A 13,611-nucleotide genomic window follows, 5' to 3' on the forward strand; every position below is an offset into this window, starting at 1 on the left:
AATAAGACCCCTCGTGGCGCCTGCGTATCATGCCCGAGGGAGCCAGTTCCAACCGAGAAGCACATAGCCATTGCTCTTTATAAGGTGCCATCCCATATCCGATGGCCCATTATTCTGAAACCCCAATACCCCAATGCACAATACTAAAATTTCCCATTGTACCGAAAGCCCGTGTCTGACAGCCCATTGTCCCGATAAAAAAATGCCCATTGCTCTGAAAATACACACTGTTGCGCATCGTTGATCTGAACTTGCCAAGATAAATACAAGTAAGTTGATATTTCTGGTGAAGTAGAGATGGGATTCTCATGAGTGCTTTTACCATTACCCCTCCTATTCACGAGAATTACTAGTAAACAGTATCTTCGTGCTTGTGCGTCAAAATACACTTAAGATGTTAAGGGCAAAAAAGTCTGTGTGTATTTTCGGACAGATGGGCCTTCAGAGCACTGGGCTTTTGTTTTCGGAATAACCCGCTGTCAGACAAATGGGTTTTTGGTCCAAAGGGGCATTTTTCAAACTATTGGGGTTTCGAAATAATTGGCCATCAGAACAATGGACAGTCCCCATTTAGGTGTGGCTACCTTGGCGTAAATGCGAAAACTGTTTCCATTTCAGTTGTGTGAAATATTGTTATATTGCTTTGTTGAATCATCTGGAAAACCACTACATGTGCGCATATAAACCTTTTTGCGATAGTTGAGATTTTTTCAAAATTCATGTGTTTCCATTATTTGTTTTTTAGTTAGCAATTTCAAACTGCGCATTAAGCAGGTTAATGGAAATCCGTCTTGTGGAGGGATGGATAGTAGTGCTACACAATTTTGTGGAAAAAGTCACGTTGCGATTATTGTGGACAATATCACAATTTGCGATTGCGATATAATAAACACATTTATACATATACAAATTTGCTGTGTTGCCGCGACATGTAGCAACTTTCATTTTGCATGTTTTACAAAGTACCTGTTTCTGCTCAATATCGCTGAGATTGAATCCAAAATATCGCCATATTAACAGAGGCCACGTTCCCCCCCCACCACCACCAACACCATTTCATCACTGTTAACCTGCTTGTTGTCATCGGTATCAATTTTTTCCTTATTTCTGGTCTGCACACAGCACACCGGACAGTCATGTGACCATAGACTGCATACGGTTCACTGCCTAAACAGAGACTGACCAGTCATCTCTTAATTATGGGCGTAGATATACAGACTGACTGCACACAAATAGGCGTTCATGCATGCACATTTTATTATTTAATTAAATGGCAGCCTTTTGTGGTTATATAATTGCACGGGCTGACATCACGATTGCGATTAGATTAATAATGCAGTACTAGTGGAAAGTATTTCATTGTGAGATAGATGTAGGGGTCCAGTGCATGTGTTTTTTATGAATTCATCAAATGATGCCGAAATGCTATCGCACATTTGGCAGCAAACTGGTTATGTTGGGGGTTTATCGCTCAGAAATCTGGTAGAACTCTGATGAGTACACATTGCAGAAGATCTTACAGACAGTATCTAGTTCCTTAATTCCTCTAGAACAACACAGGAACTAACGAGATGGATTCTCTTTGCATTTTTCATTATTCCTCAATTAAAGCTCCCTAATCTGACTTGTCCGATTTGTGAATTTGCAGATTTTATGCAGCCTGTGTGGTACTGGGGTTGCAGTTCCTACATGACCATAAGATTGTGTACAGGTAAGCAACTATATTTGTACTGACATAGTAAATTAATTCCCATCCCTGTTTTAGAAGGACAGAGCTTACTGAAGTATGTAGTGTTGCCTGACAATAATCTAAAATGTAACTTTCAGAGATTTGAAGCTGGATAACCTGCTGTTGGACACTGAGGGCTATGTAAAGATTGCTGATTTTGGCCTTTGCAAAGAAGGTAAGATTGCAGTACTCACACATTTCAAGGGTTAAGACCTCTGCGGTCTAAATCAGTTCCAACTCATTGAAAAAGCTGCAAATGTTTTGGAGGGAAAATTTCAAAATTTGAGAGTTGCAAAAAAAAGTAATACATGCAACATCTTTCAGCTCTGGCATGTGTCAAGCGAATTACAAAGAAATGTTTTTAGGAAGCCTTCTTTAACTCTTCTGAGCAGAAACCCTGGCCTATTAATGCAGTTGCAAGTTTGAGATATCCATTTAATTTAATTTGAGCAAGCCGAAAGCATCACCCAACTCTGTCAATCCCCCTTTTTTTAGCGTTAATACGGCTATGCTGAAAAAAATATTTCAATATGAACTGTTATTTATATTGCAGTATATTGAGAAAAAACAGCTATCCAACCCTTGTATCAATACCACACAGTCCCACTAATCAAATCTATTTTATAACTGTAAACGTGGACTTCTTTGAGGATTAATTACAGATGGGTTTATCGACATTTAGCTTCTTGACAAGTAGGACTGAGTTTGGGTTGAAGATTTTTTGTCTTTTCATAAATATTCTCCTTGTGCCTGTCAGGAATGGGATTCAAGGACCGCACCAGTACATTTTGTGGCACACCAGAGTTCCTGGCCCCTGAGGTTTTGACCGATACGTCGTATACTCGTGCTGTGGACTGGTGGGGGCTGGGCGTCCTCATCTTTGAGATGCTGGTTGGAGAAGTAAGGGAGTGAACCCACCTGTCTTTGTTAACACTAGAACAACCGGGATTTCACGCCTACGTAAAACGACCATGGGCTGTCAAAATAACTGCTTGTTTTTAAACTCTATATTCTGTCAAGATAAATACCCAATTGAGATATTAATGAATGCATATGTTAGTATGTCTATTGGGAAATGACTGACACCAAAATTAACATTTTAACAACTATACTATTTTTAAACAATTTAAACTTCAGAGAGACATGGTCAAACTTGAATAGAAAAATTTTAAAAGTGAAAATATTACCTGAAAAACAAACAAAACACATATTGCTAATCTAACAAATGTAATAAGGCCTATAAAACGTGAAATATAAAAAAAAGTACCAAAAATAGATATTGAAACAGTCCCAAACAACAACAGGAACTTAAAAACTACTACAACGACCACGGTTTTTAAACTGTGTATTCTGTCAAGATAAATACCCAGTTGAGATATTAATGCATTGCATATGTTAGTATGTCTGTTAGGAAATTACTGACACCAAAATTAACATTTTAACAACTTTAATACTATTTTTCAAGCAATTTAAAATGGCCGCTGTCCAACGCCTTGGTGGTAGTCATGCTGCGTCTGAAACGGCGTCTGTAACCAGACATGTTGGCAATAGTCAAAAATCAAGTTTAGAATATTACTCTGCACTGGAGAACACTACTGTGTTTCGAGGACAGAGCAATGAACTTTGCGAAGGAAATGATGCGACCAAGACACGTCATAAATAGTGACGTGACGCACACGATCACGCGCAAAATTACGAGCCACCTTTTTGACCCCTCATGGTCGTTTTAGGTGGATCTTATAACTTTTTTTGTAAAATTGATCTAAAACTCATTTTAATGTAAATATATGCAATTTTAGGAGCACTGAGGGAGCGGCAGGTCTGTATCTTTTTCTTTTTTTTTCCACAGTTATTCAACTTTGAAAATCCAAAACGGTCTAAATGACCGGCTTGGTCGTTCTAGTGTTAAAGCAGTGACGCCGTCATACATTATGACCGTTACAAATTGCCTTCAAGTTCAACTCAACAAATTTTGCTTTAACTATCGGGCACTGTCACGTTATTTGACTTGTTTTATGTCTCAGTCAATAAAAAGTAGTGGGTATGTTTATGTGCAGACTATAGTAGCATGACCATAAACCCATGAAGGCATTACTCCCGTTTTAGAAACAAGTCATGTAAATGCCTTTAGTCAGTCGTCTCATCGGGGTAAAGTTGGAATCGGAGTTGGCAAAACAGGGTTAAGACACCTTGTTTTTTGCTCATTTATTAGTGCATGTGAAATGTCTCAGCTGGGTTTGTTTTGGCATTGTGAAACTGCATGTTAAAGGTCACCAGAGAATGAATTTGATGTTGCACAATACAAAGAAATAAAATGGTCAACTCTCGGACAAAACATCAAATAAGAAGCACTTTGGATGTTCTGTAGTATTGCATATAGAATGTGGAGGAATGCATAGACTAGCAGAGAAAATGATCCAACGTGCTCATTTGATGACCGATAAAAGCGGGTAATTTCTGTACCTGATAACTTAAAACGATATTAAAAGAATTCATACCTGGGTATGACAGAAATTGTGATTTTTTAACCCATTTAAGCACTTTAATAAGAATACTGCCTTATACTCCCAACATTCAGAGCATTGACCTGCTTGAACAAATACCCAATGAAATACCCTTTGAAGCTGGTTGCCAAGTTGTTGTCTTGATGTGTCTGACTTAGTCTCCATTCCCCGGGGATGACGAGGAGGAGGTGTTTGACAGTATCGTCAACGATGAAGTGCGCTACCCACGGTTCCTCTCGACCGAGGCCATCTCCATCATGAGGAGGGTATGTCAACAAGTTGAAAACAAAGGGATCAGTAAATTTAGAGACAAGCAAATTTGAGCCTGTCTGTATGATGTTTGTCAGGGAATTAGACATTAACACGCCCAGTGGTCTGACCGTGCCTCTCAACTCCACTACTTTTTGCAGTGAAATTGTAGTTTTTGTAGATCAGTGGTTCTTGTCTGCGACAATGGAAACCAATCTCTTTGAGCAAAAAGTGCAAACCATGGGGCGTCTGGGTAGTGTAGCAGTCTATTCCTATGCCTACCAACACGGGGATCGCTGGTTCGAATCCCCATGTTACCTCCGGCTTGGTCGAGCCTCCCTACAAACACAATTGGCCGTGTCTGCGGGTGGGAAGCCGGATGTGGGTATGTGTCCTGGTCGCTGCACTAGCACTTCCTCTGGTCGGTTGGGGCACCTGTTCAGGGAGGAATGGTGTGATCCTCCCACGTGCTGTGTCCCCCTGGCGAAACTCCTCACTGTCAGGTGAAAAGAAGGGGCTGGAAACTCCACATGTATTGGAGGAGGCATGTGGTAGTCTGCAGCCCTCCCCAGATCAGCAGAGGGGGTGGAGCAGCGACCAGGACGGCTCGGAAGAGTGGGGTAATTGACCTAGTACAATTGGGGAGAAAAAAGGGGAAAAATCCACAAAAAAAAAAGTGCAAACCATGTTCATCTGTCATTTGAAAAAGGAAGAATAAATGCTTACTTTTTACCCAGGTGTAGTCCTAGCCATGTATATTTGATAGAATCTGCTACTTGTCATATCTGATCCTTAGCTTTTAAGGAGGAGCCCAGAGCGACGGCTGGGGGCAGGAGAGAGGGATGCAGAGGAAGTCAAAAAACATTTATTCTTCAGGGTAAGCAAAGAGGACTGCATTCATTACAACCTTAATTGTGTTGAATTTTATTATCAGTGGCAGTTACGGTTTACATATCACGTTAACGATGAGCTCATAGCAAAGTTGAGTTTGCACACACTCTTTTTACTCTTCGCAGAACATGGATTGGAATGGACTGCTGGCCAAAAAGGTGAAACCGCTGTTTGTACCGACTATCCAGGGAGCCAATGACGTCAGCAACTTTGACGATGAATTTACCTCAGAGGCGCCGATCCTGACCCCACCCAGGGAACCTCGAGTGCTGAACTCCGAGGAGCAGAACATGTTCTCTGACTTTGACTACATCGCTGACTGGTGTTAGCTCCCCCTCTTATCTCACACAAGCCCATTACTCACATACACACACACACACACACACACACACACACACACACACACACACACACACACACACACACACACACACACACACACACTCACTGTGAACCAACCAACGCAGCAAAGACTGTAGCTTTTTTTTTTTTAACCTCCCACTTCCCTGCCCAAAACTTAAAAAGAGTTGAGCAGACAAGGATCGCTCCTCCAGCCTGCGGGCAACGCTCTGTGCCATTGGAAAAAAACAGTCCACAGCCAACCTCCCCAAGCCCCCTCCCCCTACTTATTTTTTAAATCAACATGAAGAACTTTTTTTAACAAAAGGAAAAAGAAAAAATGAAACTTTGTTCTCGGAGAAACTGTGTGAAGGGAAGGCCGCCGAGTCCTCCTGCGCGTCATTGCCGCCACGTCCGCTGTCTGACCACTGAGAATGTTTTTTTCATACGAACTGCGAGACGGCAACATCACAATCATGTTATTCATTGTCACTGTCTTTGGTTTTTTGTTCTGTACAGATTATATTCAATGGTATATTTTATTGTTTTATTGTTTTAATGTTCTTTTTTTTTTTTGCAAACCCTCCCCATAGCTTAAGGACTTTTCTCCAACTATAAGTTTGATATGTCTGCGATGATCATGTATGAAATCGTTAATTCAATGAATTTTAAATGCTTAAAGCATTGTCATCACTGAACTGGCACTACAGTTACCGACAGCCAACATCTTAAAAGACGACGACTACTACTACTACAACTTCTTAACTTGAAATCCAATCAAGAGAGTACTTTGCCAGCTGGAAACAAGTATTTTTATTATTTTTTTTGGCTCCACATTCTGTTTTTCAGTCACCTGAAGTTTACAGCTATCTGACTACAAAGGACCCATGCAATGATTGAGCTCTTTTGGTGTAAAACATCAGTCCGTTCAGAGATGCAAGCTAGTTAAGGTTTAATGTTACTACCCTACATCTCCTTACATGCTTACATGTGTTATCTTTCTTTTTGCTTGGAAATTGGACATAGATTGAAGAGTTCTTTGCCCCCCCCCGCCCCAAAAGCAAGTAATGTGAGAAATTTTGCCAACTGTAAACAATTTGAGGCGAAGACAAATGATGTCAAACTGCTCAGCATATTGAACTCTCCCATGCCCACTAGTGGCACCTCGAGATGGTGACACCCAGCACTGAACACTTTCACATGGTTTTGGCGTACATTTCTGAAGAAATGGTGTTTTACCTCTGGCTTGAATTGATTTTTCTCTACAGCAAAATTGGCTTCAGTTCCATTTCAATAATTGCATTTTTTTTTTTTTTTTTTTTTGGTCACTCCCAAATGGACAGTTAGCGGCTAGTTGCAGTGGAACCAACATTATTGTTCATGATACCTCAGTTATAAGTTTCAGTGTAAACACTAATCATAAGTGACTTGGGCAATTACAGCTTTACTACCAAAACTTACATTTTCCCACAGTCACTTTTCGTGGACCAGGGAAACATATCAACTAGATAAACTGACAGTGATCCCAAAGGTAGGTTTCCGAAAGCATTTTAGTGCTAAGATCTCTTGTGCTCATTTGCCAAGTACTGAGGTGTATTGGGGGAAACCAGGCCCATCTCAGTGCCAGTTATTGCATATTAGGTCTGGGTTAAAATGCTTTTCTGTGATTTGTTGATTTGTCCTGGCTGGCAGCAATGTACAAATTCTGGGCTTGTATTAGCCAGCGCGTTTTAATTATACATTGACTGATAAATGGTTTAGACCAGTTGATATGAATCACTACAGGGGAGGGGGGTTTATATAAATGTACACACAATTAAGCTGAAAGCACTAATTTTATCTTATTTTTATGTTTAGCTTAAAATGGACAATAGACTGTACAAAGCCCCCCCCCTCCTCCCCGTATTGCTTAAATGGCTGCTTCCGCATGTTGCCGAAATAGACGAGACCCTCATGGATGGTACACCAATATTGAAGTCACAATTATGTTGCAGTTCACCCCGGTGTAAAAAAAAAGCAACTTTGCAGTAATTTGTTGCCTATCATAAATGCACAAATTAAACATTTTTAATGGTGATTTTTTCTCTTTATTATTGCTGTCATCACATCAGACACTTTTGACAGTTTGAAGTTTTGTTACTCCCTCATCACAGAGAGGGTGTTTCTCTGGCCGGCATCTTACTGTGCTTGGGGGCTTCGATTTGAACTGTTGACAAGGGAAACCAAGTGGCACTAAACTTACCCTCCTACCAGGAAGTCCGAAAAGAAGAATGGCATGGTGCGGAGTAAACGGTAAGGAAAAGTGAGCATTTGGGAAAGTTACGTCCTTTGTTACTAATAGACATACATCAGCTTGTTGGAAGTGATTTTTAACTTAGTAAAAAAATACAAACTTACAATCAATGAAGTCGGGAGTTGCAGAGAAGTATGTTGGAGTGGTGCAGGATATGTATGAGGGAAGCGTGACAATGGTGAGGTGTGTGGTTGGAATGACAGATGGGTTCAAGGTGGAGGTGGGATTACATCAAGGATCAGCTCAGCCCTTTCTTGTTTGCAATGATGATGGACAAGTTGACAGACAAGATCAGGCAGGAGTCTCCATGGACAATGATGTTCGCGGATGACATTGTGATCTGTAGCGAGAGTAGGGTACAGGTTGAGGAGAGCCTGGAGAGGTGGAGGTATCCACTGGAGAGAAGAGGAATGAAAGTCAGTAGGAGCAAGACGGAATACCTATGCGTGAATGAGAGGGAGGACGATGGAATGGTTAGAATGCAAGGAGTAGAGGTGACGAAGGCATATGAGTTTAAATACTTGGGATCAACTGTCCAAAGTAACGGGGAGTGCAGGAGAGAGGTGAAGAAGAGTGCAGGCAGGGTGGAGTGGGTGGAGAAGAGTGTCAGGAGTGATTTGCAACAGAAGGGTACCAGCAAGAGTTAAAGGGAAGGTTTACAAGATGGTTGTGAGACCAGCTATGTTATATGGTTTGGAGACAGTGGCAATGACGAAAAGACAGGAGGCAGGGCTGGAAGTGGCAGAGTTGAAGATGCTAAGATTTCACTGGGAGTGACGAAGGAGGGCAGGATTAGGAATGATATTAGAGGGACTGCTGAAGTTGGACGGTTTGGACACAAAGCAAGACAGGCAAGATTGAGATGGCTTGGACATGTGTGGAGGAGAGGTGCTGGGTATATTGGCAGAATGATGCTGAATATGGAGCTGCCAGGGAAGAGGAAAAGAAGGCCAAAGAGGGGGTTTATGGATGTGGTGAGGGAAGACATGCAGGTGGCTGGTGTGACAGAGGGAAGATGCAGAAGACAGGAAGAAATGGAAACGGATGATCAGCTGTGGCGACCCCTAACGGGAGCAGCCGAAAGTAGTAGTAGTAGACAATCAATGAAAGTTTACACTTTTCCATCAGGTGTCTTCATAAACTTCAACTGGTCCAGAATTCAGCTGCCCGTATCATTACCAGAACTCCTTCCATAGAGCATATCACTCCTGTTCTTCAGCAACTCCATTGGCTCCCTGTTAAATACCGTATTGACTTCAAGCTCCTGCTCCTCTCACCTTTAAGGCCCTTAATAACTTAGCCCCTTCCTATCTTTTCGAACTCCTTCATATCCACATGCCCTTCCGCACGCTCAGATCCTCTTCTGCTCTCCAACTCACTACACCATCGGCCCGTTTGACTACCATGGGGACTAGAGCCTTTAGTCATTCTGTCCCCCGCCTATGGAACACTCTCCCACAAGAAATTCGCAACACTGACTCTCTTTCAACCTTCAAATCCCATCTCAAAACTTACCTTTTCAAACCGGCATATTCAGTCTGACACACGCGTCACTGAGTTTGTGCAGATGATGATTATACTTATCTGTTGTATCAACTTTTTATTGTCTACCCTGCTTTGTTTTGACGGGGTCCTCCCTATAGTCCCCGGGTCCTATAGCCCCCGGGTCCTATGTTCCCAGCTTTGTACGAGACTGGGGAATATCGGACCTTTTTGTATACAGAGGGCCCTATATTCCCCACTTTTCCCCAAAAGGGTCCTATGTTCCCCGTTTTGTATGTGCAGGGAAACATGGGACCTTTCTTTATAAAAAGGGTCCTATGTTCCCCTAGGGCACCCGGGGAACATAGGACCCTATTTATAAAGAAAGGTCCCATGTTCCCCGGTCAGCAGGTTTGACGCTGTTTGGCGCAAAAAGTGCATTTTCAATAATGCATTATTTAGGGCAGATTATTAAGAAGACAATGAATCATACGATTTCTATTTTTATATCACAAAAACGAATTCACAAAGTCCAGGTTGGCTAAAGTATGTGGAAACTTTCGACACTAAACCAATTTCAACTTATTAGGCTATAGCCTATATTTGGGCGCATAACCCACCCCGGTAGTTCTCTGATATTTATGCGTGAAATGTGTCACTTATCGAGGAAAATGCGCCTCGCCGAGTAGGTTAGCTGGCTCGTCTGTGTCTGAATGTAATATAGTAAGCCTATGTTCCTTGGGCAATTGTACCCGGGCATAGCTCAGTCGGTAGAGCTCTCGCCTATGGATCGCAAGGTCGTGAGTTCGATCCCGGGTGCCGCCAACTCAGCGTATGAGTAGCACATTGTGCGAGAAGTGCTGGGAGCTGAGGATAGGTGTTGTGTTCCGTCCTCAGCAGTCCATCTCCCAGAGGTCTAGCGCATTGTACCAGGGATAGACTCCTGCGTAAGCTGGCTGATACCGACAATAGGCCAATTCCGACCCACTTCTTCTATGTTCCCTAGAAAGCCGTCGTTCCCATCATAACCACACCAGCTTATTGGGAAAAGCATCTGACAGATATTAGATAGAAACCATCTGCTCAGTAAGGCCCTTTAAGCATCATAATTGTAATAATAATAATAATAATAACATAATAATAATAATAATAACCTAATAATAATAATGATGATGATGATGATGATGATGATGATGGGAACACAGGACCCTATTTATAAAGAAAGGTCCTATGTTCCCCGGTTTGTTCCTCGATTGGCAGTAGCGGGGAATATAGGACCCTTTATTTGGAAAAAGGTCCTATGTTCCCCTGGAAACAGCGGGGAATATAGGACCCCTTTTCCAAAAGAGGGTTCTATGTTCCCCGGTGTCTATTGCAACCGGGATTATAGGACCTTTTTAGGGGAAAACGGGGAATATGGGACCCTTTTTTTTCCTCGAAAGGGTCCTATGTTCCCCGATCGGGGAATATAGGACCCGGGGACTATAGGCACGGCCCCGTTTTGACTTCATGGGGCTGCTTGTTTTTTTTTTTTTTTTTAACCGTGTTCTGTAAGGTGTCCTTGAGTGCTCTGAAAGGCGCCCACAAATAAAATGTTTAATTATTATTGATGTTGTAACGTAGCTCAATCAAGTCTGCTGCGGGATTCGATCCCAGGCGCACTGCACTACAGGGGGTCGACTGGCCGGTGAGCCCCTGTAGTTTAGAGTAGTCGCCGTCTGCTAAAAGCGCACCCTCGCGTTGTGTCATTCCGCGCTCCGAAGAGACTTATGAGGCTCTGCACGCTTCCGGACCCCACCGCTGCCACCCATGTAGCGTAGCTCAATCAAGCCCGCTGCGGGATTCGTTCCGAGGCGCACTGCACCACAAGGCGACATCTCTGACCGCTCAGATAAAAGGGTCGACTCCACCAGTGAATCCCCTATAGTTTATGTTATTATCAACACAATGTTTATAAGTATAGTGCAATGTAGTCTCAGCAGAAGTACTTAGAAGCTGGCAGTTTACTTTTTTCCCCTTTTTTTTAATCTAAGCAGCTAAGTCACCCTCAGCAGAGGATACTGAGATAAATACAAGTAGCATCTCTCATTTCCTCCCTCACCGGGAAAGCTGGTAACATGGCGGGAAAGACATCGCTTTCTGGGTCACAGAGCAAAGAAGGTGATAGTGGAGAGGAAGATTGACGTCTAGAACTATGAGATACAGCCCTTTAAAATGTTGGCCTTCGGGAGAGTTCCGGTGTCATGGAATAAAGACGCGAACTCAAGCGCTCCTCACGTATGCTAATTTAATAACTTACATATTCAAATGATTTTAACCGAACACTCGCGTTTTGTTTTGTCGTTTTATGAGCTTGGTGTAAAATTTGGCTAACGCTTAAGACCGTACGTTGAGTGGTAAACCCAGTACGAGAGCAACATACCCGAGCAAACACGCGGCCTCGGCTAGCGATAATCATACCACACGGCCAGCCACAGGCAAAGCTACAGAAGCTAATGCTAGCCCTGAGCCGCAGCGGCTAACCCTCAGCAACTTACCCGTGGCGATTTGAAGGGGATGCTCGACACCATGAGGGACGAAATCCTTCCTGAGCTCCGAAGCACGGTCGCAATCCACAGTCTCTTCTCATGTGGTGAAAATCCGGGTGGAACACGGTTTGAACAACGTGGATAGCAGAGTTGCTACACTGGAGCGCTCCGATGCGGAGCTGAAGGCTGAAAACGAGAAGCTTCACACCCGTCTTGGATGATCAGGAAAACAGATCACGGAGGCAGAATATTAGAGTTGTTTGTCCCCCAGAAAAAAAAATGAAGGCAGCCATTCCTCCTCTATGGAATCCTTCCTGGTCGAGGTATTCGGCACGGACAGCTTCGCTCATAAACCAGAAGTTGACCGTGCTCATCGTGCCCTCAAACCGCCTCAGTCAAACGGGCCCCCTCGAGCCATGATTATACGCTTGCGTCGCTATCAAGGAACAGATTCTGCGCATATCCTGGGAGAGAGAGGGGCAGCTGACATATCGTGAGACAGAGATGAGCTTCTACCCGGACCTTAGCACTGACGAAGTGCATAAGAGAGCTGCGTTCAATCCGGTAAAGAAAATGCGTCGCGAAGCCGGCCTGAAATACTCCCTCGGCCTGAAACGCTCTGGGTCACATTTGAAGGGTCCAAACAAGAGTTCAAGTCGCCGTTGGATGCGTCTACCTTTGTTAAGGCTAATATCGGCAGGACTCTGGAAGCGCCGAGTGGCACAGGGAGTGAAGATATGCCCCCGCTGGAGAAATAGCCGGCTACTTGTCCTTTTGAGGTGCAGACGGTCCGTCACAATGTGCCCACGGGTAAAAAAAAAGTTTTTAAATCATTTCCTCGTGATCATCTTGACAATAATTTGTAAATTGTGCCTATTCCCTATTTCAGACAGTTGCCAATAATAGATCTGTAAGATTTGTTTGAGTCTTTGACAGCCTGTTTCAGTTCACAACTGTAATTTGTGTTTATTATCAAAGCCAGACTTGCCAACGACATGAGCCAGTCTTAGATTATGTTAATTCTCACTCGTTCATGTTTGGAGGCTGCCACTAATAGTGAAGGCTGGGTGTTCTGTTCTTTTTTTCCCCCGACGATATGAGTTTACGCCTCCATTTCTGGAATTTAGTGAGGAGTGCCAAGATGCAAGTGTTAGGTTTAAGGCTTTGAGTGGCTGTTGCAGCTAGAAAAACGATATAAAAATGCAATTTGATTGATTGATTGATTGATTGATTGAAGGCATGTTAAGCGGTTGTGTACTATGTAGGGCTTTATAGCGCTTACTTTGAGTAAGTGCTATGGGGGAGGGGGGAGTAGCCTGTTGTCTGAATTTTGTTTATCTTTTCGTAGTTTCTTGCTTTGTATTTTTTAAAGTTCACCATTACAACTTCAACCATATTCACCTACATCAATCTCTCGTTGAACAAAAGGCTTTTCCTTCCCTGGATTTAATCAATCTATATAGTCCCACTGCCCTCATTAATGAATGTTAGGAACAGAAAGCTTAATCTGATCTCTTGGAATGTGAAGGGCATAAACAACCAAGTGAAAAGAGAGTACTAGCTCACCTCTCTGTTAAACGTGATAATTTCTTCATA

At 42.9% G+C, this 13,611-nt stretch overlaps 1 protein-coding gene across 1 annotated transcript in view; it reads left to right on the forward strand.

The window, feature by feature from the left end:
- The window catches only part of pkn2a (protein kinase N2a), a 54,092-nt gene extending 48,301 nt beyond the window's left edge, over nucleotides 1-5,791 (forward strand). Inside the window, exons 18-23 of the mRNA XM_056292817.1 lie at nucleotides 1,649-1,711; nucleotides 1,828-1,904; nucleotides 2,487-2,629; nucleotides 4,392-4,499; nucleotides 5,279-5,359; nucleotides 5,499-5,791. Coding sequence (XP_056148792.1) covers nucleotides 1,649-1,711; nucleotides 1,828-1,904; nucleotides 2,487-2,629; nucleotides 4,392-4,499; nucleotides 5,279-5,359; nucleotides 5,499-5,702 — 676 coding nt within the window. The 3' untranslated portion in view covers nucleotides 5,703-5,791. The remainder of the gene's footprint in view (nucleotides 1-1,648; nucleotides 1,712-1,827; nucleotides 1,905-2,486; nucleotides 2,630-4,391; nucleotides 4,500-5,278; nucleotides 5,360-5,498) is intronic.
- The last annotated feature ends 7,820 nt before the right edge of the window (nucleotides 5,792-13,611 follow it).

This window comes from Lampris incognitus, chromosome 14 (assembly GCF_029633865.1).
Source record: "Lampris incognitus isolate fLamInc1 chromosome 14, fLamInc1.hap2, whole genome shotgun sequence".
Lineage (NCBI taxonomy): Eukaryota > Metazoa > Chordata > Actinopteri > Lampriformes > Lampridae > Lampris > Lampris incognitus.